Raw genomic sequence first — 27,471 nt, 5'->3', positions numbered from 1 at the left:
TAAATGTTTTAAATATAATGCTGCAAAAAAATTCAAATTTAATTTTTCACGATCATATATTTTATTTAAACTCACGAAGAAATATTAAATAAAAAAGTACACTTAAAATAGATTTTAAATAAAAATGTAATCAGAAACTCCATTTAATTTATATTTGTGAATGCATGATTTTAGCAAGAAAAGCAACCAATCCTTGTTAGAGATATATTTAGCTTTAAAAAGATTAAATAAATATTAAGTATAAAAAAATATTTTTATGATAGAAATCATCATGAAAATAGGAGAAAAGTCTTACTTTTTCAATAAATCAATAAATCATACAATCAATAAAATCCTTTTTTTTCCCAAGAAGATTTCAAACACTTATTAAGAATTCAGTTGTTTAATCTTCTCAATAAGATGAGACAAATTTGTTTGAAATGTAAAGACACACACACACACACACACACACACACACACACACACACACACACACACACACACACACACACACACACACACACACACACACACACAAAAAAAAAAAAAAAAAAATTAGAAATTCATGACTTTTATTTTTCAAAATTATAAAAGAAATTTGATGTGCTTAACAATGATGACGAAGGGTTTCTTGATTTAAAAAATGCTGCTTTTTAAGCATCGATACTCGTGTAGTCTTCTGGATCTCTTTCGCCATTTTTATCCACGACTGCAAGTTTCATAGTCGGCAGGCAAGACATCCAACTGAAAGAGAAAATCAATTAGCATTGACTTCTGAACTATTCATTTCAAAGTTATGTGCAATAGAAAGAACAAGAACAATTTGAATTAATCCACACGGATACATGTAATGTAATTTGGATCCCAGTACTTCTCTTTTGTTCGAAAGTTCTTTGAATTTCTTAAGATTTAGTATTGTTACTTCCTTTACTTTCATGGGAAGTTTAGAAAGAGGAATTTAGAGCAATATATAATGCAAAAGCAGGTTAATTTTTTTGCACTTGAAATTTGTTTTGAAATTTATCTAAAAGCGTTTCAACTTTATTTTACGTTATAACAAAAATTGCAAATTATACGAAAAAAAAGTTTTTTAGTAATTTAAATGTTTTTAAGCAGATAAAATATCTGCTTGTCTATAAGATTTCTACTCTAATTGTGGTCCATGAGTTAATTTCTGAAATAGTTGATAGACATGTACTAATATTTGGAAGAACTCTTTAAACATCTTAAAGAATTGTAGGTGACAGAATTATAAAATCTTCCCTTTATTGCAAAAAGACATTGTAGCAGTTGCATTACTCTTATCTTCTCTTTTGAATACTAGATGGCGATGCCTGTTTAGGCCATCCCATAGTGCATTGCAATTGTAATGAGAATGAGATGATATGCTGTTCTGTTAAGTTGAGCGCATGAATGTCCTGTCTTGCGTTTATGTTTGTTTATTGTGAATGTGATTATTAAAAGAAATGTTCCTGAAAACATAAGTCCTGTTGCTTCCATCTGCACGGATCATAATAATCTACATTCCACCACTTTGGGGTCCAACGAAAAAGAATTTCTAATGAAATGAAAGTGAAGTCGTCCCGACCAAAACAAGAAAATTTTCCCGCCAACACAATGGCGCCCAACGAAAAAGAATTTCTAATGAAACGAAAGTGAAGCCATAACGGCGTTCACAAGAAAAATTTTCTGTCTGCAACAAAGTACGAAACGTGTCGTCCTGACACAAATTATAATTTTTCTCATCCCGAGAACGGTCCATCATTGTGTTCCAGACATCAGTGCTCAAAAATGAATCAGCGTCTGTCATCTTCGTTTCATTTATGTCCTAAGGAGTATTCCAGAATTCGGTTTTAAATCCTAACTCGTACGGGACGTCGGCAACTGTACCGAGTATAATTTATTATTTGTGCATCTACAGCAAAAATCTGCATTTAAATCCATAAAATAAAGCGTGTGTGAACAGAACGGAAATATTCATCAGTTTTGTCTTGGTCGTTCCTGTCCGTAACTTTCTCAGACAAGTTATAACACTTGTGCATTTTTTGTTTTGTTTTTGTTGTTGTTTAACTTCAATTGCATCCCGCATTTGTTTCGTTGAAATACATAATTCCTTCATGTTTGAATACACCAAGATTCTTCGTCTTCCGTGAAATGCTTTTGTACTATTTAATGTTTAATAATTTTTTATTTACTTCTGTTTTAATAGCATATTCATCGTTGCAAGTTTATATATTGAAATATGTGTATAGTTTTGTTATTTGATCTCAATCATTGAAAGTGCGTACGAACATCCGAAACCAAAAACTGTCCTCGTTTTCTGATACCATTATGTGCCCTTGAGCGACGCGCCATGTCTCATTAAGTATTCGTAAGCTCAGTCTCTCTCAAAATGATTAGTCTAAACAAGTATTGAATATGTTTTCTTTTTTTTCAGCTGTATGTTATTTTGGTATTATGATAAACTGTTCTGATAGATTTATTACTTTTTTTCAGAGTAATGATTCAGCATATGCCATCTTTTAATCGTATAAAATGTGCAATTTTTTCTCTGATTCTCAGAATGTTATTTCTATGGTTAAGAATTCTTAAAGCTAATTCTTTCTCAGTACTTACACAAATTTAATAACAATTGTTTGCTTTATCTACTTTTCTTTTATTGAGTGTGTATATAGACTTGGAAGTTAAAATTAATAATCGAAATATTTTGAACTTAATTTCTGTCTTTATGTGTTGCTTTCATCTACAATATAAACGCATAAAGTTATTTTGAACATAAATATTTTTTTTCCATTGCTGAAAATATATTTATCGCCTACCTGATTATTATTATTTTGCGTTCTTAAAAAATATTGGAGATACAAGTAAATTGCGTTCTACCTACTTTATTGATTTTGTTTTGTATATTCAAAATGGTGGATAAGTGTGTAATTGAACCTTCATATTCAAGTTTTCTTGTTTAACTTCCTATTTCATTTTAATGATTAAAAATGGCTTTTCTATCTAAGGGGAAAAAATATCCAAAATCACATCACCTCGCCGAGACGGTCTTCGGTGGTGTAGGAGGAGGATGTAGCAGTTGCATTACTCTTACCTTCTATTTTGGATACTAGATGGCAATGCCTGATGAGGCCAACCCATAGTGCATTGCGATTGTAATGAGAATGAGATGATGCTGTTCTAAGCTGCGCGGGTGAACGTGATTATTAAAAGAAATGTTCTTGAAAACACGTCCTATTGCTTCCATCTGCACGGATCATAATAATCTACTCACAACATTAAATATAATACTGTAAATTTTTTTATTATGGAATATTCGGGTTTTCAATTTTTTTTAGTTCAACAGATAGCGTAATTAATACAGAAATAGTGATTTTGCATTTGATTATTTTTAAAATGGCGCAAATGAAGGAAAAAGCTGAATGTGTTCTTTAATTCTATGAATTGAAATCAGTCATTACTGTTTAATGTCAGTTTTGGATTTACATTTACATATTTCCAGCGCCAGTTAAAGCTATTGATACACTTAAACTCCGGATCATTATTATTGCGCCTAGTTTCATAGTCAAACTGTTGTTTTAAATTTCAAAAATGCTTTAACTTTTTTTAACTCAGTTTTCAATATGTTTGATAATTTAAAAAAAATCAAATGTTATAGAAACTTGTAATTAGTTTTATTTTAAAATTCATTACCAAATGGAACTTTTTATGAAACAATAAATTTTATTTCGAATTTGTCAGTTGTTTGCTAATATTGGTTACTTGAAAATATTGAAACTGTTATTGTCTTTGAGAATACATAATTGTATAAAATTTTAGAACTCAAGTACACCAAATAAAGGGAGGGAATTCGAATGCTGAATTCCATTTAAACAAATATGAAAAGGACTGATTTAAATCAATTGTATAGGAAAAGTGCAATATAAATGAAATAAATTACATATTGATATTTTTAATTAATGGCACCTTAAATTTTGAACATTTCCCAATAATAATTTTTTAAAATTTAGAATTCTATTTAGCAGACTACTGGCGATTTTACAAATTTAAGAGCTTTAAACACTGAGCGAATAATCTATTTCATTTTACTCTTCATTTAAAGTTGTGAAAGTTGAATGCTTAAGTATTATTTGTGACTATGTTTTGTTCAAAAATAGGCTTATTTAAAAATAAATTTTTCTTTCTGGAAATTCTTTTATCTTAAAATATTGAAATCATTGTATCAGCGTAATTTCTTTATGCATATTGAGAAAAATATTTATGTTTGTAAATCCAATTCTGCAAAATTACTTACGCGAAGACTGAGAAAGGCAATATCAGAAAGATGGTTAGAATTATGTATGGCATTCCTGGATAGATGTTAAGAAAGGCATTGAAAATTTGAGAGATGAGAACAGTTGTTAAAACTGGCAGCAATGATTCAGCAGTTGCCACGAAGGAGAAAACCTTACCTATAAAAATTATTAATTTATTATTATTATAAAAATCACATGAGAGCAAACAAAAGTCTGGATAAAAAAATTTGCCGTTTGCGGCTATTCATGCGGTAAACAAAATTCTGACATACTGAAATAACATTCTGTACTGAATTCTACATATTTTATTCATTTCGCATTCGAAATTGCTATGGACAACATTGTTTGACTAACGTTATAACATTAGCATTCATCAACTGGGAAAATTTTAAACTTAAACCCTAAAAAGAAAAATATATATATTGCCTTGTTGGAACCGCCGCACAGAAATAAAATTTTCATCTAGATTTTATTTCATTTAAACAAAATAATTTAGATATTTATAAATAATAAAAGTTAAATAATGATAAAGGTATTTAATAATAATGTTATCTTGAAGTATTCTGTGTTTTGAATTATTCAATGGAGAGAATCTAGATTTAAAACTTGCAAATTTTAACAAGTATTCTAAGGCACGTTATAATTAAGTGACTTAACGGATAAAGAAACTCCGAAATTAAAAAAAATATATATATTGAACGAATTTCATACGAACCAACTTTTTCTGATTAAATCAATCGATTGAAAAAATAAGCATTTAATTCGCCTCCATTATCACTGAATTTCAGAATCATCACATAAAGAATGTAAATTTGTAAATCCAATATTATAGGATTTCAGATATTCATCAAATGCTATCTAGATTTAACAAGATAAACACGCTGTTATTTGAGGTTTCATTGAATTTAAAAATGGAAAATAAACTGTTTGAACAATGGTAGTCAATTATATTTATGAAGATCATTAATAACAAACTTTTAAATAAAGTAAAAGCACAGAACCTTTGAGGATTATGTTTTCACCACGGAAAAGAAAAGAAAATTTATCTCTAATCTTTCAGTACAATATAGGCACCTCTAATTAATCTCTCTCTTTGATTTTAAGCTTTGTCATTCATAAATATAACTGGCTTTAAATGTAAAGATTTACGTTATTATATCCTGAATTTACATTAAAATATGTTATTAGTTAATTTACAAAATATATTATTATTTAGGTTATTTTATTTGTCTTACCCAAATCATCATTCGAAACCACTTTTGAGATTCGAGACCTAGCTGCAAGGGATGCACAAACAGACAGCAAGCCTAGAAGATTTGCTGTAAAATAATACAAAAATACACAATGAATTTCATCTTAAAATATCAAATGCATTTATGTAGCAAGACATTCAATTTGAGCGACATAGTTTATATTGTAACTCAAAACCAATTATAACAAAGAATTGAGAGTAATCATTTAAGAAGAAAATACCAAAAACTACTTTGCATTTTTACCAGCCTTTACGAAATTAAAATAAGATAAATTTTAATGTAAGGAAATCGACCAAAAGAACCCGAAGAAAATTTAAATCGCAACATCTGGACAATAGCAGTCTATTACGCAATATTTTCCATGACAAATAAAACTCTACCTTGCTGTAATTTAATTTGTTTTTCTATACACCGATATTAATTATTGCTGATTCATATAAGTTTTTCAAAGGACATATAAAATTTTTCGGTTACTGTATATTTTAAAATGAGGCCTTTCGAAGATGATAGAAAAAGTTTTTTTTTTAAAACTAAAATGTATTACATAGAATTCATGCAGTATCTTGAAATAATATTGCAAATATTATTTTTGAATAAATTTTATTTAGATAACACGATATTATTTTAAAAATTAAATGAAAATGAAAATTAGAAGATACGATTAGAAATTCAAATCATAAACCATATAATGTATTCTACTATGCCTTACAGAAAATATTTTTACTTTTCGATTTCTTTTAGTCTGATATATTAATAAGGTCATGATGCGGTAAGATCAAAGCATAAAAATCTTCCCTTTTAGAAGATTTTTTTTCAAATGCGTGTAATCATACATATTTTTCAAATCGGCAACTCCTTGAAAATGTCATATATTATGCATTTGATGTAGAAAAAAAAAATGACTCGAAATTTCAAATTTTTGGTATTTGTCGTTTTTAGTGATCGGATGATATTGTTTATGTTTAATTTAAATTAATCTTTTATGAATAATTTAGTGTTCTTACTAATCACAAAACAGGAGAAGTTGATCTAATGGAGTGATCTAATCATAGTACCAAAAAAATTTTAAATGTCTGGATAATCTAGTTTAAACTGCACCTTTGCTTTTTGAAATAATATAATTTAGTTTTCTGATTCCTGAAGTAAACTGCGAAAATAATTAGAAGAACCTTTTTTCCCTTAGCTTTCAACAAAGGAAGAAAATTATGCGATTAAATATTTAATGAAGCAATGAAAACTGTTAAAATTTTATTGAAATATGGTGGTAACTTTGAAAGTAACATAAAAAAAACTTTAAAAAATTGTCAAAATTTATAGATAATTTATGATAACTAAATTTATATAAATAAAGAAAATTTGAAAATGGTGTAAAAAAAATTTTTCCTGCTTCGAATTAAAAAATAAAAAAAAACAATTATTTTTGTAAGTCGCATAGATCAACATTTTTATTATTCTCACCTTTGGAAGATATGCTGGCTCCAAATTGTAAGTATAACAAAAACATTTAAAATAACAAAAGACAGAGTCTCGGAATGTAAAAAGAGGAGTCATTATTCAAAAACTGAAAGCTGTTTTGTGAAACTCAATAGCATTATAGCTTAAAATTCCTAAGAAAGTATAAAGCAATTTCTATATGTTTTGAAATTTATTTTGATCCTCAATCAGGAAACTAGAGTAGAATATTGTGAAAGTTATACATAGTAGCACAAGAGGTTTACTTTCATTACATGTTATAAAAAAATACTTAAAATTTTCTAATTAATTTGAGTACTATTTTTCTATCTTCTAATAATAGAAATGCGTCCAATTTTTATCAAGTCTGTCATCTTGTCGCTAGGTCAAAATTATACACCCCAGTATCGGGGAAAGATTATATTTTTGCTTTACCTTTATAAAACGGCCAAGTAATATTGATTATTTTAAAATAAAAAAAATTATCAAATTGAGTACAGTACAAGAAAATTATAAATATAATTTTCTTATATAAAATTATAAATTCTTATATTTCTTATATAAAATTATAAATATAATTTTCTTGTACTGTAATTTCTTGTATCGTACTGTACTTTCTATTAATATATATAAAGAAAAATAATTTACATCAAAGACTGAATTTATTAAAAATCGTAAACTAATAACATTGTGATCATGTCCCTGTCTCACCTACATGTCAGATGACATAACTTTTCTACACTCATGATTGCAATGTTGAGTGTCTGAATGAATGCAATTTAGGAATGCTGAATTTAAAAATGTTATGCTGTCTAATTATATTATGTATTTCAATTACGCAACTCCATGCAGACTGGAAGAAGATTCAGTTACTGTTTATTTACCGTGGCAATATAATAAAGCACTGTTTATACGCCTCTCATTTACACATGGTTTCATTAAGGTCCTCATCCTTTCTTTACCAAGGTGATTACGCCTCACTACATATACTACTCTTTGTGTACAAAACAACACCTATTATTTCTCCTTGCATTAAATTCATGAAAACACTATAGACCATAATGCTGTCACGTGGTAACGTGTTTCTTTTTTTTTATTATTGCCTGTCGAGATTTTAATCTGGTATTTTTTGATACGAATGTTTTGATCTAAGCAGAAGAGTTTGGTTGATTATTTATAAATGTGAAAACGTTCAGATGCTTTTTCAGCAACGGTGAATGTGGTGAGGCTATATGGTTATATGGATGAATGACGGCTAATGGCTAATTGACGCTATATGGATGAGTAGTATTTTTATTTTAATTATAATTTGAGGTGAAAATTAAAGTTAAATTATTGGTTTTATCTATTTTTTTTTTGTTAAGGGGCTTTTGAATTAATTGAGAAAGAAATTGACTCAATAATACCAAATAATGTTTAAGTAATTGATTTGAAGAATGTAATCGAATATAATGTTCTATATAGAAACGATATTGAATATGTGCGTAATTTTATTGATGATAATATTTTAAAAGAAAAATTAAGATCAATATAATTATAAAAAGCAGCTAGAAATTCAATAGGATAAAAAAGAATGTGAAATGTCATAGAAATTAAAGTTGGCACAATAAAAAAGTAACTAGAAATTGAAAGTATCAGACAGGATTCAGCAAACATATCCCGAATTACAGAGAAACATGCGCACCACTGATAAAATCGAAAGTTTAATAAAAAGTATTAAAACCTTAACACTTCCTCTACCTGTTAAATTAGGACAGTTTAAGCTATTTTTCAATTCTTTGGAATAAACTTTCAGAACAAAATCATGTCTAATGAATTAAAAATCAAAATTCGGCAAATATTTGGATGAAAAAGTGAATAATTTTTTTCTACATTCATTAGAAGGATTTGGGCGACTATTAAAAGATAAATGTTTAGTGTTAAAGGATTAAAGGAATTTGAACCCTCCCCCTGCCCCTTCGAAGAATGCCTGAAAAACTTCAATTTTATGTAGTGGTATATTAACGATGTTTAATAAAAACTTTTAAAGTACTATTCTTAAATGTACCCGTAATATTAAATTCGTAATAATCAAAGGTGTTTATCTTCCATTATTTAAGTTCGTTTACACATCTTTTTACTTATATGCCATTTTATCTCATTACTTTGAAACGCATTACTGCACATCTAATTAACAATAAGAAATATATTTCGCCAGCTTCATCAAAACCGCTACAGCCATTTCAAAAAATGCTCATAATGCCTTAGGAGTAATTACCATCTTAAAGAGTACATTAGAAAAAGTGTAAAAATATAAAAATGTAAAGTTTATCATATTTTAAATTTGTCTCGTTGAAATGAGTGAATCTAACATTTTACTAATTAGTTCATAAATAATATTTGTTATAACGATGTTTTCCTATAAGAGTCAGTAAGTGCTAATTTTTCCCTACAGCATTTATTATTGAATTACGAGAAACTTGTATAAAACATCATGACATTTGTCACAGCCATTTGAAATAATTTTGACTAAGTACATATACACATTGTGTTTTATATATTTAAATTATCGTAGGTTATTCATATCACGAGAACGAATTTCCTAATCAAAGTGCATGCCAACGAGACTCATGTGGTTAGATAAAAAGATATTAGTATCAATTAGTTTCGATATTAATTTTTAAAAACATTTGATTTCTATTTTTTTCGCACGCTTTTTTTAAATGGTTAATTTTAATTAAAAGTTAGGTCTAATAATTATTTTTAAAGTTATATTTTTATATTCCTTTCACTCTTTTATATAGATATGTGAAACTACTGTTGAAATATAAATGACTGATGAGTGCAGAATTAATATATTGCTTTCTTTAAAACTTTCATTTATGTCAAAATTAAAATAAAAAATACTTTCACAGAAATATATGTGGTTAAATGAATAACATATAAAAAGAATATTTAAAAGCATCTTAACATCAAAGCTAATTCTACAATTTGACATTTATTACATAATAAGGAAAAAAAATCATTTCTGAAAAATTTCCTATTTTATGAAGTAATAGATTGGATGCATAATAAATAACGAACATTACAATACAAGTGCGTGTTCATCCATCTTGGGAGATAATAGATAATTTGAAAGCTACTTTGAAGAATTTTTTGTATTTTTTAAAATTAATCTTCAATTAAACACAGTTTTAATTAATTTAAATTTTAAGGAATTCATTCAATATTTAAAAAAAAGAAATAGAAACCATTTACCGAATACTTTTATAAATTCCCTGAATTTTTTTTTTAAATAGTATCATACATAAGAGTTGGACAAGTTATTACTTTTTATTCATTTGAAACTCATTGTAACTTTAAATAAAGTTTTCTTTTAAACTGACGATATAAAATAACTATTTAACAATTACGTCGCCAATATTCATACAAAATGAATTTTTAAAAAGTAGTTCTTAATTCATATAAAATTTACATGCTCTAATATTTTATTCCGATTATCAAACTTCGTCTTGGTATCTTTATCAAAAGATAGATGGCGCTCCATAGCACACAAAATAATCAGGCGTATCCCAACAGACGATTTTTTTTTTCGATGCAGCAGTGAATTTCGGAATGAGAAACATTTAATTCGAAAGCTTCATAAATAAATGCATCTCATTAAAAAATTTGTCGAGAATTTCAAAAAAGACTTTCAATTTATATTAAAAAATTTACTGAAGCAATTTCAATATTTTAAGAAATGAGTTCGCTAATAAATTCTATTAATGAAAATAAAAATAAAAATAATATAATGTAAAGAAAGACATTTTTGGTTTAATTTGCATGTGATTGAATTTTTGATATAAAAATATTTACATTTCATACTGTGGCAATATTTTAAAGGTTCGTTCTAATCTTTTTTTTTTAATTTGTCATTCATTGGTTTAAAAACGCTATTTGATTTGTTGTATTTCTTTAAAAATGGAAGAATAATTTATTTTGTGGAGTTCTTCTTTTCGGTTCGTACTGATTTTTACTTAAATGTTTTTAAAATATTACTTTATTTAAATTACTAAAATAATTTGTCAATATTACTTTAATTTATTTTTATTATGTTCTACATAAAGTCTCTTATTGAAAGACAAATGGATATGTATATATACTATGTTAAACTTTGTTATCAGAGTTTTTCGAATTTGGATTTTTTTTTTCCTTTTATTGCTTTTTCTATTTTGCTACTCGAATTTTTTTTTAAATGATTAGAATACTTTCTCCTACAGAAGATGATTGAAATTTCTTTCATATTTCTATTAAAGAACCGATAGCTTTATTTTTTTATTCCATTTTATTCTTAATGGTCACGGGAATTGCATTTTTTTTTGAACTGATCTTACGAAAACTAATCCTCAAATTTGAATCGCTCTTCTTGCATTCTTTTTGTAGACTTCACATATATTTGACATAAAATAATTTGTTTAATTGTATTTAATAAATTCAAATAGGCCAGATTTGTTTATTTGTATTTAGATACGTCAAATCAACTGATAATGTAATGGGAGACAGATCAGTAAATATTTATCGAATTAACGATAACATTTGTTTGAAGTTTTATTTATCACTGTAATAATGTTTTTTTTTGTTTGTGATTAAAACTTATGGATAACGGACATCTAATATAAATAACATAGATGATTGATTATGATTATGATGACTAAAATGATTAAAGGACAAATTATAGAATGTAACAAATAGTGAAATCAAATGAGGCAAATTACATCAGATAAAAGACAAGAATTTTTTTTAACAATTTCGAGTTAGAATTATAAACAAAGCGTTTGTTCTGATCAATACAAATAGTTAATTTTTGAATTATTAGAGATAGACAAACAGTTCCAGCTAGCAAATGGGCTATAGAAGAAAACATTAATTGTATTGAGTATTGATGTTTATACAATTCACTGGTTTAAATCTTATTTAAAAAATATCTGACAGTCAATGTATTTAATAAAATATTCTTGATACTTTAACAAAAATCTCTCTCTTTTCTGCGATAATAAATAACCGAATTATGAAGTTATAGATGTTATTTTAATAAACATTTGATTATTTTAGTGACAATTTATTCCTGAAGTAGGATCTGCCACTCCATTTGTGGCGATTTTTTAAAAACCGGTATTGATTGGTTTAAAATAATGAATTGAAAGCTTGATTTCGATAGCAGAAGAATAAAGCAATTTTTTTAGGTCTGATAGATGGTAATATCTCAATTGTAGTTATAATGTAATTATAAATTTCTAACGAAGGTCATACAAGTATAGAAATTAAAATTTTGTATGGACATAAATTAATTGAGTTTGATCAGTTTTTTAAAATTTCAAGTAGATCATTTTCTAAGAATGAGAATTCAGTTATTCTTAAAATATCTAAAGAAATTAAAAAATATTTCAAAAAACATCTTCTCTTTTTGTTATTTGTACTAATTTAATTCCTGACTTCCACCCTCTTATGCTATTAAATTATTTTAGAAAATATAATTCCCATAATTAAATAAAACTTTATTATTTTACTTCGGTTATGTAAAAATGGAGTCATTCTTACATGCTGCACAAAGATGGAAACAGAAATTCATGTTTTAAATATAAATTCCTTTGATTTGAATTTAATCATTTGCGAAAATGTTTATAAAATCAATTAGAACTACAAAGAACATTCTGGATGAAAAAGCGAAAAATTCCGCTTGTTTTAAAATGCTTCAAAAAAGCGAAAAAAAAAAATGGAAAAACTGCTCACATTGTTGATGTTAGGGGACTGAGTTAAATTTGTGATACTTCTCAAAAATGAAATACGGTGAAAGGCACACACATTTGATGACGTATCTAGGGGAGATGCGTTTTCATATAAAACAAAGATTGGCTAAGACGGTATGCTTATTGGATTTGATAAATTCTGTCGAAGTTTTCTTTTGTGCACGGTGTATTAGTGTTTCTGAGGTTTCTACTTAAATGGAGGGTGATGTGGGGTTGTCCCCCATTCATAACTTATATTTAGTGATGGTGATTTTTTTCCCATGAAATAATGGTTAGTAAAAACGGTACAATGACTAAGAGATGGTTCGTTGCCATTATTACTTATTTGAAATGTATATATAGTGTTTCCGCAGTAAGCTGACAATTTGTTGATTATGTTTAATTTCTATCATATTTCTTACATATAACTTGCCTATTAGGTTCTCTCAACAAAGCCTTTTTTAAACATCGAATGATAATAAATATTTAAGTAATCTTTATTTTAATAGTCTTACACCTATCCTATTTATCGAGAACTTGAGCCATCTTGTCGAAATTAAGTCGTATATTGTCATAGAGGCATAAAAAAGATCTGTCCTCTTATTTAAAATTTAATAACAGTTTTTCACAGATTGTAATATCATTTTCATATTTCTCATACAAAACGGCAGTTGATTCCAAAATTAGAATTTCTTATATGAGAGCGTGTGATAAATTGCCAAATGATTGCTAAGTGTTCAAAAAAGCCAATAAGAAATTAAAAAATAGCCAAATATTATGTTTTAGCATATTATAAAGTTTTGATGGTAGATTTCACAAATAATCTAATGAAATAAAATAAGAGAGTAACGCTTCATAAAGACATTTCTAAGCACACACACACACACACACACACACACACACACACACACACACACACACACACACACACACACACACACACAAAAGAAACTTCATTTCTTAGCTTTCAACAGAGAATGGAAAACAGACGATGCAACATTTGCAAACATTGTATAAATTTATTTTTAGAACATCAATGTAAGGAGAAAAATTGCATGACAACTAAACTGCTGCTATAATTAAGAAGTTAACTCAAAGCAAATTCACTAATTTTTCGTTTCAAAGAAAGAAATGGGAGATTTGAAGATGAGGTCGGATTTGGAATACTATTCATCAAGCTTTTAACCGCAATCGCGAGAGAACCTTTGACTCTGTAAGACTTAACGAACACCAAATCCACTTGCACGGCGTTTCTAAGATGGAATCGGGTTTCAAGTTTGGAACTCACCCATCTCGAAACCGGGATCTTACCAGCATGCCTCTACGTATGCAAACGAATTAAGTAAAAATTGTAATGTGATAGCATTTCAGAAGTCATATATGAAAAACACGCATAATTTTTTAATTTTTAATTAGTTAAATTTTTAATCAAAATTTCGAAAACTTCTTCCTGGTGTGCACATTTTCACCGTTAAAAGTATGTCTATGCCAAATTTAATAGCCTTTAAGTCAAATAGTCAGTCCTATATATCACCAACAAACATGCATTCAGGCAGAAATACATCCGCTTTTAATGCAAATTGAAATAAAATCATTTCACTTACCAATGTGGAAAACAGCAGTCTTCCATGCTACACCAATCCCAAGAAACTTTAAAATTGTGGATGTCGTACCAACTAATCCCAGAGTTGGATCTCCAGATTTGAAATACTTGAAAATCGGAACAACAATTATTAACAGGAATACAGCACAGACAGAATAAGCAGCGGTGATCGTTGAATATTCAGTATTGCCCCAGTTGAATTGATGGTGGACATAAAGAAAATTTATGTCGCTGGTAGCTAGAAATATATTTTATATTTCAGTTATGTGTTATAAGCTTAAATTTAGAGGAAAAAAAAGAAATACAGATCTCTTTTAGAAGTTAAGAAGCCGCTGAAGATAAAAGCACTAAAACGAAGAATTATCCTGACTATTTCAATAAATGTGAAATTTTGACAACGCATGTAAATACGTTTATGAATATAAGAATGAGTAACGCGAGCTCGTCATTAGATAATAAAGAATATTCTGTAGTTATAATATAAAAAAGGAATATATTGCCTGTTTGTTGTTTATCAATATCTATAAGAAATTTGCAAGATAAAAGTGGTGCAAGTAATTCTTAGCTTGAAAAATACGTATTCAAAGTAAAGAGAAATTAATGTTTTAACGGTTCTTATGACATATTTCACAGCCAAATTACCATTACATTACATAATGCTATTAAACGTTATATATCAGAAATTAAATTATTTTAATATCGATTCCTTTTTTTTGCAAAAATGAAATTTAGTTTAATAATCTCAAAATCATCAAGTGAAAATAAGTACCCCCTCCCCCCCCAAGATACGGAACATTAACCTTCCTTTGAATTCACATAAAAATCAATTTTCCTATTTTGTATATTTATTTTGCCTTGAAACTAGAAATATTCGGTAAAGCTCACTATATTTTACGTTTGATCTTATAAATTAGAACTTCATGAATGAAAAGAAATGTCAAATTTTTAAAAGAATTTAATTTTTTTTATCTCATTTAAAATTCAATTTAATCTGATTTTCGAATGTTTCTTTAGCTATGATGACCCAATTTAATATTTTACTAAATATCATATTAAATTAATAATACATTCATGATATTTCAAAGAATTTTAAAGCATACGTACAATTGGTTGCAATAACAATGAAGCACATGGATATTATCAACAATATTATCTGCTTCCGACCTTTATGTGGTCGCTGCTTCGCAGTTGCGATGAAGCTTTCTCTAAAAGTTTTGCATGTAAACAATTTCTTCAATTTGATGCTCATTGTGTCTTTGTTATCCAGACCGCGAGTCTCTGGTAATAGAAAAGCCACCCATATGAGACTGGCAAAAAGCCCACCTGTAGATAGTAGAAACACTGCAGGATATCCAAAAAAGTTGTAAATCCACCCGCCAGCTGCTACACCCAAAGGCTGAGAAATACCTGTTGCCATTTCTATATAAGCATATTTCATCGTCCTCTCTCGTAAAGGTGTCAAATCTGAAGCATAACTGTATACCACGGCCAGCAGTGTCACGACCCCTCCAAAACAACCCGTGAAAGCTGCAGGGATGTAATAATACTCCACTCTTGAGTCCAGAAAATATGCACAAACTGCTGAACCAAGTGTATCTACAGTCATACCTAAAATGGCAATGACCACTGGTAACTTTCTGCCATAATGGTCACTCCATGGTCCAACAAAACACGAGAGCAAAGCTGCTGGAGCTGTTTGGATAAGAGTGTGGCCAAGCTGATAGTTGGTAGCCATCCTTTCGACGGAAACTTTTATTTCAGTATGGTTTTCTAAATTATAACATATTTCAGGGGGATAGTTGTAGTGAGCCAAGCACACTTTATTCAGAATCATCGATGTGGATGATATCCGTGTCAATACATAAGAAAATGTGAATAAGAAAGCTACTATTTCGAGTTTGAGTCTGTCGAAAGTTCTTCCAAAACAAAGTAAACATGATTTAAATATATTTTTAGACGTTTCTTTGATGCTATCTTCAGGAACTTTATTTTCGATATGAAGAGGTGCGGGAGGATCATCAGTTTCCCCCTGATATAGGTAATCATTGGTGGAGACAGTTTGCGTCCCTTCTGGAGACATGGTGGCAAGAATTTTTGATGGTTTATCGGCAGTGCATTCTAAATTACTTCTTCAAGATAATGCTTAGGTCCGAAAAGGCATTTTTTTAACCTAAAAGTAAAACGAAAGATAATTATGCCCATTCTTATCAAATTATGAATGCTAAATCTAAAGCTTTTAATTATCTTGTTAATTATCTAACAACTAGCATTAAATGATTTTCTAATCAATCTGGAAATAAAACTGTGAGCAAATTCACATTCTAAAATATATTATATCTTTTAATTTATTTTAAAATGTTATTTATTTATTAAACTTTTATTTTATATTAAAGTCTACTTTATATTTATATTTATAATATTAATTTGCTTTCACTTAAAGTTTAAGTAATTTTCACAAGTATTGTATAAACTTATCAGTGAATTTATTTCCTGACGGTGCGAATTCTTCAAACAATTTAAATCTTATTTTTCTCGAAAATTTATTATATCAATAAATTAAATAATTTTAGATTACAAAATTACAATTAAATATAATAGTTAGAATTACTTAAGATATTACAATTATTATGCAACTATATAATAGTTACAGTTAAATTTTATTATAAATAACATAAAAAAATGGATTATGATTCTTCAAAATGATTTTTACCAAAAGCTACTTACCTAAAACAAACACACCATTTTGAAGCATACCATCCACAAAAAATGATGTTTTATAAAATACTCCAATAACAACTATAGCATGCTACACACTCGAATAAACTGCCTACTTAAAGAAATGTCTTTTGAATTAAGAAGACACTACACTTACGTATGTCTTAAGGTACACTTAAGAAACGGCATTCACGTGACGAAATTGGTCAATAAATAGACTATTGTTTTATTTTTGTCTTTTATTCTTGAGAATATCTATTACCATGATAAAAATTGTCGTGAAGTTGGTTGATGCAACAGAAACGTGCAAATTTCAAGTGACACTTGAACACTCCCAAGATGCCCCTCCTCTCCTTCTCTCCTAAAGCTTTTGATGTATAAATTATCAGTGTCAAGAGAGTCAACGGCAATTGTCACGTGAAAATTGATTTGTAATCTTAAAATAAGAGCCCTATTTCCCCCTTCAAAATTCTAAGAATTGATTCACGTGCATGAGATTGATTCACGTGCCAACATGACATCATAACTATAGGCTTTTTCAGTGCAGAATGCTCAATTAATAATCTTCTCGTCATAAACGCCAAATAATCTTAATGTATTTTCTAAACTTATGAAGCATTTCTCACATTTTTGAAAAGTATGTTAGCATTGCAATCAAAAGGAATTTAGTTCGCATAAGCTTATTGAAATGTCTATTTATTACTTCATTATATTTATTAATAAAAATTTGATTTCTGAAAAATCTTATATTTTTCTTTATTAAAAATAATGTTATATCACTTGAAATGTAATTTAATCCGTTTATGGCATATATTATTTTCTTAAAAATTTTTAATAAATTTGTTAGTTCACTGTAACTGCAATTAAATTATTCGACTAATTAAATTATATAGAAATAATAATTAAAAATAAAAATGTTTTTTATTACGAATTATGGCTTTTAAACTATTGAAATTATGGGGGTTATGGAAAATATTTTGAATACTTCTTTTCAACAGCTGAAAAAATATATATAATTTCCGTGACATAATGCAGCTTGTATTTTTAGCTATCAAATAAATAGAGCAGATTTTTTCACTTATAACTTCGGGGAAATCTCTAGCGAGAGAATTCATTCTTAATGAATAAGTGGTTGCTTTCAGTGCACTTTTTTCAAACTTATATATATTTTATAAGTAAATAGGGTAAAAATTATAAGCTAAAACATGTAATTTCTTGTGTAAAAATCAACTGTATTAAAATATTTTGACTTTCATCTGCCATGGGAAAACGAATGCAAACGAGACAGTGTTTAGATGTATAAAACTTAAAAAAATTTTTGCTTTTGACGATTATTTTCCCACATTCAATGAAATTCACCTAGTGCAAATAGCTGAGAATTTTCTGAAAAATTTATTTCAATTAGAAATGAATTAAACATTTTAAAAAATTGTGTGTTTAAAATATAAAAAGATTCCAACTACGCAGTTTTGAATTTATATAACATAAGTATTGTGGATATTTCCTAATTCGAATGTTTTGAAACTGAACTTCTCGATAACTCAAATTTTTCCTCTGTCGTAGGATTTCTTATTAAAATGATGATAAATATCCTCCTATAAGTTTCGAGTTTATTTTGGTTAATTAGAAGATAAGAGAAAATTTTTAAAGAAATTAATAAGGATTTCATTAATTTAATATTCATGCCTTCTGTCTACTTGATTTTATATGGTAATATATTCAATCAATGCATCGGTAAAAAATTTCTCACTGTTTATAATAAAATCCTTGAACAAGATAAATGTCAATTGTATTGTTTATCTTGAAGTTTATAATCAGTGCATTCAAAATGTTCATTGTTAATTTATTGTAATTACTTATTTACACATTAAAGTATTATTTTTAAAATCCGCAATTATTTTACTTTGTAAAATAGTATATTATTTACTTATTTATTCATTAAAACTTTCAAATATTTAAAATTAAAGAATGCACTTAAAGTTATCATTTTTTTTCTTGATGTATCCCTTTTTTAGACACAATGTGTCTTAAATCGAATTTTTGGGTGATTGAGTAGAATTTCTCATTTTCGAATTAAGCATCACTCTCTATTATAAAAGTTGTCGCATATTATAAAGCAAAACCTTTACAGTTGTATAAATTAAATTGAAATTAATTGAAGATTTTCGTTTTTCTGAGCCTTATCTGAAAATTATCATTATATCCATAATTTTCAAGTGGTTAGTTTATAATCATTTAATTTACTATTCAGTTCAAGACATCTGTGAAATATAGTGTCTTTGAAAACCTTAAGCAGCTGCATAACATTTAGACACAATAAGATAGAATATAAATTTCAATTTCAAACAAAGGAAAGGAAATCCAATTATTAAAATATCAGACAAAAAAAATTTTTTTTTTCAAAAGTAATATCTACAAACACATTTAAAATAACTTACTTCTGTCGAAAGTAATTCCTTTAGTGATCTGCAGATTGAATATCTCATGACAAGAATGTTAATGAACATGGGACAAGAATACAAATTAGATTTTTGATTAAGTAATTTGAAATTTTCCTTTATGGAACTAGCGGTGAGCGGGTCGCTGGAGCAGTGTCTACTAAAAATAGCACTGGTGACCACAAAAAGACTCACAGCAGAATGATAACAAGCAGATAACGACAGTAAAACGAATTTTCTGACGAAACGGCTGAGTAAAGGTGTTCTGTTCGCCATGTTATCTCGGAATGATTCGGCAGAACATGAAGTTTTACGATGATCATAAAAATATTTCTAATGTGATCTGAAATATCGTGCTCGGCATTTTTCATTTCTTAAACAAGAAACAACCAGACAAATTATGAAACATTTTACAAAAAAACAAATGAAGCGTAGTTATATATATATATATGTAATGATTATGCTTCGTTTGTTAAAGATTTGTTGTATATCATAATTTATCTGCTTGATTTTTGTTTAAGAAATGAAAAATGCCGAGCACGTTATTTCAGGTCACATTACTCTTTGAAGGTCTTGAAGAGAAAAGAAATAAAAATCCTAATTCTTTCATCTTTTACATACAGTTTGTTAAATCCACCTTTTTATGTAATTTATATAACAATTATTTAAAAAAAAATACTATCATATTTTATAGAGATTTATGCATTTCATAAACATTATTTAACCGTATTTTTTTAATTAAAAGCGTCCAAACCCACTCCATATAATGAAACATCCAGATAATTAGATAATTGACGAAATAAAAGTTAAAAGTCAGAAAAAAAATTGAAATTTTTACAAAATATAGTAGTAGGATTATTACAAAAACAATATTGTTTACATTTTGAATTCTTGCATTCTGCATTAAAGTATTCTTGCTTTTACATTTAAGTCAACACCAGTTGTTATGCTGTCTTTACTTGTTTTCAGATAGAACGCTTTTCTTTCCTTTTCTTCTTCTCCTCTCTCTCTCATTTTCTAAAAGCGATCCAGATGTTTGGAGTTCAACAATAGGAGAATTTTTTCAATCAAAATATAATTTATGATGTAAATTCATGAGAAGGAAAATTGGATTAAATTAAAATAATCACCGATTTTTAAGATACAAATATTATTTGGAAACGCATACGTAATTTTACAGTTTCTAAAAATGAACAGAATCTGACATAATAGGGTTAAAGGTCTATTGCCAGTATTTCTTTTAATTGATGTACTGATTAAATCTATGCTTCATTGTGAATCTATTTCTGATGCCTCAGCGATATAGTTAGATACAATACCACAAATTCTATGACTTTCCTAAATTCTTAATGTTATCTATAACACGAACGATTCGAATTAAATTTGCTTTAATTGTATTATTTGCAAGCCATATTGAGCTAAGTTATTGGCCAAATTTTGTAGCTTTTGCTTTTTTATAGCATTCTAAACTATTGGTTCGTCTCAAGAAAGAATTATTTTTTGACTTTCCATTACTTCAGTCTATAACATAATGGAAACATACTTTATATTCGCTTAGTTGGTAATTTGTTATCCTCACAAATATTCGGGAATTATAAAGAGCTCTTGTGAAGGATTTAGAAATTTTACATAATTAATCCCTCAGTAGTACACAGACAGCCCATCTGTGTCACGGTTGTGGCAAATCTTATATTATTTTTTTCAAGAAATCCTTCTTATTTATTTATTTGTTTTTGAGACGTATTATATTTTTTAAAATTTATTTAGGGACATATATTTTTTCTTTCATACATGAGTTACTAAATTCTTTTACATTCCATTTTGTCTTTGGCATCTGAAAGATGAATTTTATTTCAGAAATCAGTATATATGTTAAAGCACTATTATTGTTAAATTAACAGTAAGTAAAAAAATAAGCATTAGTTTCATAGAAATTCATACTTAAAGCTGAGACATTTGCCACGTATTTGTTTACATATTTAATTCAAAATTTGCTTCACACTCCTTTTATTGCGGAGAATTCAAAGAATAATTTGCAATTGACTAGCTTTTGATCATTTTAATAAATAAAATCGCAAGAGTGAGTTCTGTATAAATAATTTGTAAGACATTCTTATATTTTTACATACAGATAATATAATAAGAGGTTAAAGCCTCCATTACCGATGCCAAAACACTTATGGTAGAGTATCATACCTTAAGATTCCTAATGAGATCCCTTCTGTATAATTCAAATTTCCCTTATTATTTTTACTTTCTCGTAGATGTGGTATAGACAAAACATTATAATCATCAAACAATTCAAATTATGCGAAATTTTGACGAATCTCCCCTTTTCAGGCCTCCATGCCTCTCTGTGAGCTCAAAACGCTTTTAGCTAGAGAATGGAATTTGGTATATGAACTGAATCTGTCACAAGGTTGACTATCTGTCGGTCTGTACCTTCACATGCTGGCAAATGCAGTAACTCATAAACATCATGAGTTAAATTAGTAAAATTAAGTATTGATCTTATGACTACACGTGTCAAATTTTGTTTTCAATCGGCCGGAAAAACACGTCCAAAATGCATATTTATTCGATAGATTAAGAAAAAATGCTGGTTTCGTGTCAAAGATATATAATCCATTATTATTGTTCGCCAATGTAATACAAATCATTCGTGGTCTTACCAAGGCCCGCGATTTCGTATTTTGACCTTTATTGACGAATATGCGAGAAATTTTCGGGAAGATAACTCCATGCTGTTTATTAACTGTGGTAATCTGACCGCTCATGTTCACCAAATGCTCAATTAAGCGGTATATATGATGCCTTATAATTTTCCCCTTATTTCCTTTTTGTAATTGCAATACAGGAGAAAAATAAAATACAAACCTTGTAAAAGCAATAAAATTTCTGTTAAGTACCTTCTTGTTATTAATAAGAAAGTTTTTTTTTTCTAATTGAAAAAAGAACTTTTATTTACAGTAAATCCATTCTTTTACAATTTTCAAGGGACCAGAGAGATAGTAATGTAAAACGAAAGGAATTAATAAAAAAATTGTATAAATGGTGGAACATAAATGCAGAGTAATACTGTGTTACTTACTTAAAATGCTTTAGAGAGTCAACTGTAACGATAATATTATGTTACAAGATCTAAACCTATGAAAGGAGAATAAAATGATATTCATAAGATTTCTAAAACTACTTTATAAAAGGGCAAACATAAAAAGTTTGAATCATGTTGTATACATAGAAGAAAACGGGTCTTTCAAAAATTGCAAAATATTTTTTTTAAATATAATTATTAATTAATTACCATGTGCCATTACTGCTAATTATAAAAAAAGACGATTCACTAAAAATTCATACTTAGATTTTAAAAACTGCCCCAAAAATATTGAATATTTGAGTTAACATGTTTAATTACATCTTGATAATAATTATGATAATTAATTATGACAATAATGTTTGATGATAGAATTCTTTAATAATACGTGACAGTATCATTAAAGTATGATAAGCAGTTTTCTGAAAGTTAATCAAGATTAAACATGCGGTTCTCTTTTTGAACATTTTTTAGGCGGGACATTTGTTTATTGATCTTATCACTGAATGTCGAAACATGCTGTCTTTTTTTATAATGGAAAAATATGCAGATCTGTATCTTTACAAGACTGACAGTTAAACCTATTATTACGAAACTTGTCACGGGTATATTTGAAAAATTATGACAGTGGACGGATTTTTCCAAAATTTTAACTAAAGTTTTAATCAATTAAAAAATAAACGGAATTATAAAGATTTTAACATTACAATCAAGCCTCGCTTAACAAACGATGCTTCGCCGAACAAGTGGAGATGAGACACCGTGACGACACATGCTGGTCTGTATCAGTCTGTGTTGAGTTTCAAGAAATCTCTTACATCAACATGAAAGGAATTTTGGCTGGTTAGCGTTGCCGAACACAACTTCGAGGGATTTCAGCAAGTGCCTATGTAACCTTAATTGGAGAGGATTTTTTTAAAAATTTATTTAGCTGAGAATTTATTGCTAGAGGTGATCAGTAACGACTTCGATGAGTCAGTCGAAGAATATTGCAAAAACTACCGAATTGTTCATGTCTGTGAGAGTATGTACCACAGCAAAAAGCTGCGGAGAAGATTTTGCTAATGGAGAAAGGCATAATAGACTAAATAGAGCAAAATTCTTCCAGTGAAATAAGTGAGATGTTAAAGGGTAAGAAATTATTGCATAGTATGTTGAGAAACATCGCGCATATAAAATAGTGTGTGCGGTACAAATTTATTTAACATGTCTCATTTTAGCCGTGTCTTATTCGCCAGATTTTGAAATGTAGCCAATGACAAATGTCTTTAGGCAACATTTTTGTAAGTAAAAAAACGCGTTATCTATACTTATAATAAAGCTCAATGTGTGTGTGTGTGTTGGCGCTCTACAGGCCAGACCATTTGACCTATAGCTACCAAATTTGGTACATGTATACCTTGGAGGTTGGGAATGTGCACCTGGGGTTCCTTTTTTCGAATTTTTAATTAGAATTTTAATTATTAATTAAAAACTAACTTTCTCGCCAAAGAAATCTTCCATTTTCCCCACCACCAAATAAGTAAGGCTTCAGTTTTTTTTTTCTCCCAACAGTAATGAGGCTAGGGTTAACATTTTTCGGTGGATTATTTCAAACGATTCTTTCTATTTTCTTAATGCTTGATGCATTTAAAATTAAACATTGTTAATTAATCCATCTTTCCGATTCATTCTGAAGTACTTTTGAATTAAAATAAAACAGAATAAGGGAAATTAAAAATTTCTAATCCGCATAGCGTTACCCCAACTGGCGTAGAAAAAATCACGTATTTGCGTTACGTAACTGGCGAAGAAAATTCACGCATGCGCATTGTGTTCTGAATTCCGCATTGTGTTGACAATTGTTATCAACGGATGCTGACTGGATTTAAATTATTTTTAGGTTCGTTGTATGCTTTTGTAATTAATATGCATTTATGTTAGTTATATATTTTTTGTATATGCTTATAGTTTTAAGTACATCGTTTTTTAAGTAGTTTTTTTAAAACCTGTTTTCAACCGTTGATTTTAAACAATTCGTTTTATTAACTTAGTGTTTGATGCATTTAAAATTAAACATTGTTAATGAATCGATCTGCTCATAATGAATCTAAGAAAATTTTTTTGACAAACTCTTGAGATATTAAATAAATTAAAAAAGATATTCTTTAGTGCCCATAAAGTTTAAACGCTGAGTGACTCTATTTTTAGTAATCAGATTATAAAAAAAATGCCTTGTTTCAGTAAAAAATATTATTATATTAATTGAAGATTAATTCTTTCCACTTTAATTTAAAGCATAAATTCTACGGGTGCTTACAGAAAATTAGAGAGATACATATTATGTTGTGGCTGAAGGCCTTTATAATATTATGAATGAATTATATGACAATCAAAATTTGAATTTTTAAAATATTTTGATGAAGAAGCTATTAAAGTAGGAATTGCATAAAATATTTAATTATTAAAATTTTAACAAACATTAAGATTGGCAAACCGGCTGGTCGCCAAAGGCGGCTAGTAAATAATAAATTACATTATTATGATTTTTTTTTTCAAATTGGTAGGCGTTGTCTTATTTTACATGTATTCCCATGGAGAAAATTGTTTCGTTTATTAAGTTTTTCGCATTAAAAGTAAGAATCTGGAACGAATTATGATTTTTAAGAGAGGTGGTTCTAGAGAGAGAGGTATAATTTTAAAATGCAGAGGTAATGAACACATAAAAACGCTATATATATCTTTTCTAAATTTTGTTAACTATTTTTTAAATGATACCATTTGATTTTCATTTAATTTTTCTTAGCATTTTAATAAATTTTTTAAAATTTAGTTTTAAATAAAATTCGGGATTATACATTCCCTTATTAATTTTGATGCTGTATCAAGTAATTAGCAGTTCAATTTCTTTTACTTCTGAAGACATCGTTAAAATTTTTAAAAATATATATATAAATTGCTTTTTTTATTAATATTCAAAAAAGTAGAAATTAATTTGTTAAAACAAAAATATGTAATCAACAGGAAAAGTCATAAAACGGGAAGCTATAGAAATATTCATTGTAATCAATGGTTGTCACTTTCTTCAGCCAGCTGCTTATTTGTCTAAAATATTAAAATTTAAAATCTTCATAAATGGGTCAACAATTGTCGCAAAAGATTGTGACTTTTTTATATGAAATGTTAAATGTGTCAATATCAATTTACTAAAAATTAAGAGTTTCCAAATTTTTTCAGAATACATTTATTGACTCAAATAACATAAAACTTCATTCTTTACTTTATTCAAAGCATTTTTTTCACCTAAAGGTTTATGAACTATTTATTGTGCTATGCATTATACATGTTGTACTATATTGTACGCTATTGTATTATACATGTGTGTTGATATGCGTATAAAATATCTTGTGACTTTTCATACTTATAACATAATTTGATTTTGTTTATTAAATTTTTTTGATTTTTTTAAAATATAGTTAATAAAACATAAATATTTTACCTGTACGCTTTTCTATAGATAATGCTTCACAGAAAGTAGTTACTATGAAAATTTTAGACCATGCAAACACCTTGAAATAATACAGCCCTTTTTTATTAAGTATTTACTCAATTTGTGATTATTGAATGTCTTAAAATAATAGAAATTCTGATAAATGCATTGCATAATGGCATTCAGATATGTATCTTTATAATCAGATAGGATAACATACTATCATGAGAAAACTTCATTTCGAGGATTAAAAACATTACAAATATTGATAACTAATTTCATTGTCTCAGTGCAATTTTAAGATAACTTTCAGTTACAGTTTATTTGAAAGTGTAGTACTTTTTTATCAAAAGTAAAAATTGTTGATGATTATGAGGAAATGACAACTTGTTGAGATCTCCAAAATGGCTAAATTCAAGAATCTGGATATCGTGTAATATTTGTATGTTAAAATCAGGAAATTACAGATGAATTTCTAGAATTGATAGTTTGATTGTGATCTTTAGATAATTTACTTAAGATTTTCGGAATTCGGACAAAAATGTTCAAGCAAATACTGTTGATTTGCTGAATTATCATGAGTTCAGTTGTTATAAAGCGACTAGATATTAGACAAACTATTCCCTTTTAACAGCACTAATGCTTTCAGTTAACTTCCTAAATATAATTAATTTTAATTGGACGATGAACCTAAAGAAGTAAAAGCATTTTTAAGAAGTCCATCAAAGCTTCACGATAATTATATTTAATTGCGTACATAATTCACTGCGTTTATTTTTGAAAAGAAGGAACAAAATTCTAAAAACTATTGACTTTAGAAAATCAAAATTCTAAAAAATGTCAATTTTGGAATTTCAAATTTCAAATTCTTCAAACATCCATTAAGTACCTAACTTAATTTATTTAAAGTGGATTACATTTCACAATAATTTCATTTCAAAAGTCTTTGAATTTACACTCTATTCTTGCATTCGGGATTTTTGCATAAGCCAATTACAGTGATTTAAACTTTAGAGAAATTTTATATATAACTATATGAATAATAATGATATTTTCTTAATTTTTGTCACTGACTGGGATTTACGGTCTATATATGAGGTATGCAACTAAATGAAAATTCTTGCATTGGAAATGTTTGTCAGTAGTCAATAATAACGTTATGTGAGATTTATATAAAAATAAATATTCTTACCTCAATAGAAATAGTGAGATTTTTTCGTCAAAAAGTAGACTTTAGGTAAAATTTATTTTATTATATTATTTCAAAGAAAATTATATCAGTAATACATTATTTCCTATCTGAAATTTATATAGACTTGCCCATTCGAACATTATTTGCCTAAAGTAGATTTAACGTTCTAAAAGCAATAATTTAATTAATTCTCCAAAAGCATGAAAAACATAAGAAAATTTAAAAAATTGAATC

General features: G+C 27.7%; 1 protein-coding gene across 4 annotated transcripts; it reads right to left on the bottom strand.

Moving 5' to 3' along the window:
- Nucleotides 1–315: 315 nt before the first annotated feature.
- LOC129968604 (solute carrier family 46 member 3-like) lies at nucleotides 316–26,190 on the bottom strand. Of its 4 annotated transcripts, XM_056082690.1 has the most exons (7): nucleotides 26,055–26,140; nucleotides 22,574–22,629; nucleotides 15,434–16,499; nucleotides 14,331–14,567; nucleotides 5,510–5,593; nucleotides 4,274–4,430; nucleotides 316–723 (listed from the first exon to the last, which is right to left on the bottom strand). In XM_056082690.1, exons 3-7 carry the CDS (start codon nucleotides 16,407–16,409, stop codon nucleotides 633–635), a joined length of 1,545 nt encoding a protein of 514 aa, XP_055938665.1. In that variant the 5' UTR covers nucleotides 16,410–16,499; nucleotides 22,574–22,629; nucleotides 26,055–26,140; the 3' UTR covers nucleotides 316–632. The 4 variants fall into 4 exon arrangements, with proteins under 4 accessions (XP_055938665.1, XP_055938674.1, XP_055938655.1 ...); XM_056082699.1 differs by lacking the exon at nucleotides 22,574–22,629 and having other exon boundaries at nucleotides 26,055–26,190; XM_056082680.1 differs by lacking the exons at nucleotides 22,574–22,629; nucleotides 26,055–26,140 and adding an exon at nucleotides 17,054–17,218.
- Nucleotides 26,191–27,471: the final 1,281 nt, after the last annotated feature.

Source organism: Argiope bruennichi, chromosome 1 (genome assembly GCF_947563725.1).
Source record: "Argiope bruennichi chromosome 1, qqArgBrue1.1, whole genome shotgun sequence".
In the NCBI taxonomy this organism is placed as follows: domain Eukaryota; kingdom Metazoa; phylum Arthropoda; class Arachnida; order Araneae; family Araneidae; genus Argiope; species Argiope bruennichi.
Note: the sequence above shows the minus strand (reverse complement) of the source record. Positions and strands in the feature narration are given on the sequence as shown.

Excerpts from the sequence above, each read along its gene's own strand:
- LOC129968604 (XM_056082699.1), bottom strand. The coding sequence starts at position 16,409 with ATGTCTCCAGAAGGGACGCAAACTGTCTCCACCAATGATTACCTATAT. Across the intron at positions 14,568-15,433 it reads CATTGTTATTGCAACCAATT|CTACCAGCGACATAAATTTT; the intron begins GTACGTATGCTT and ends ATATATTTCTAG. Across the intron at positions 4,431-5,509 it reads GGTTTCGAATGATGATTTGG|GTAAGGTTTTCTCCTTCGTG; the intron begins GTAAGACAAATA and ends TAATTTTTATAG.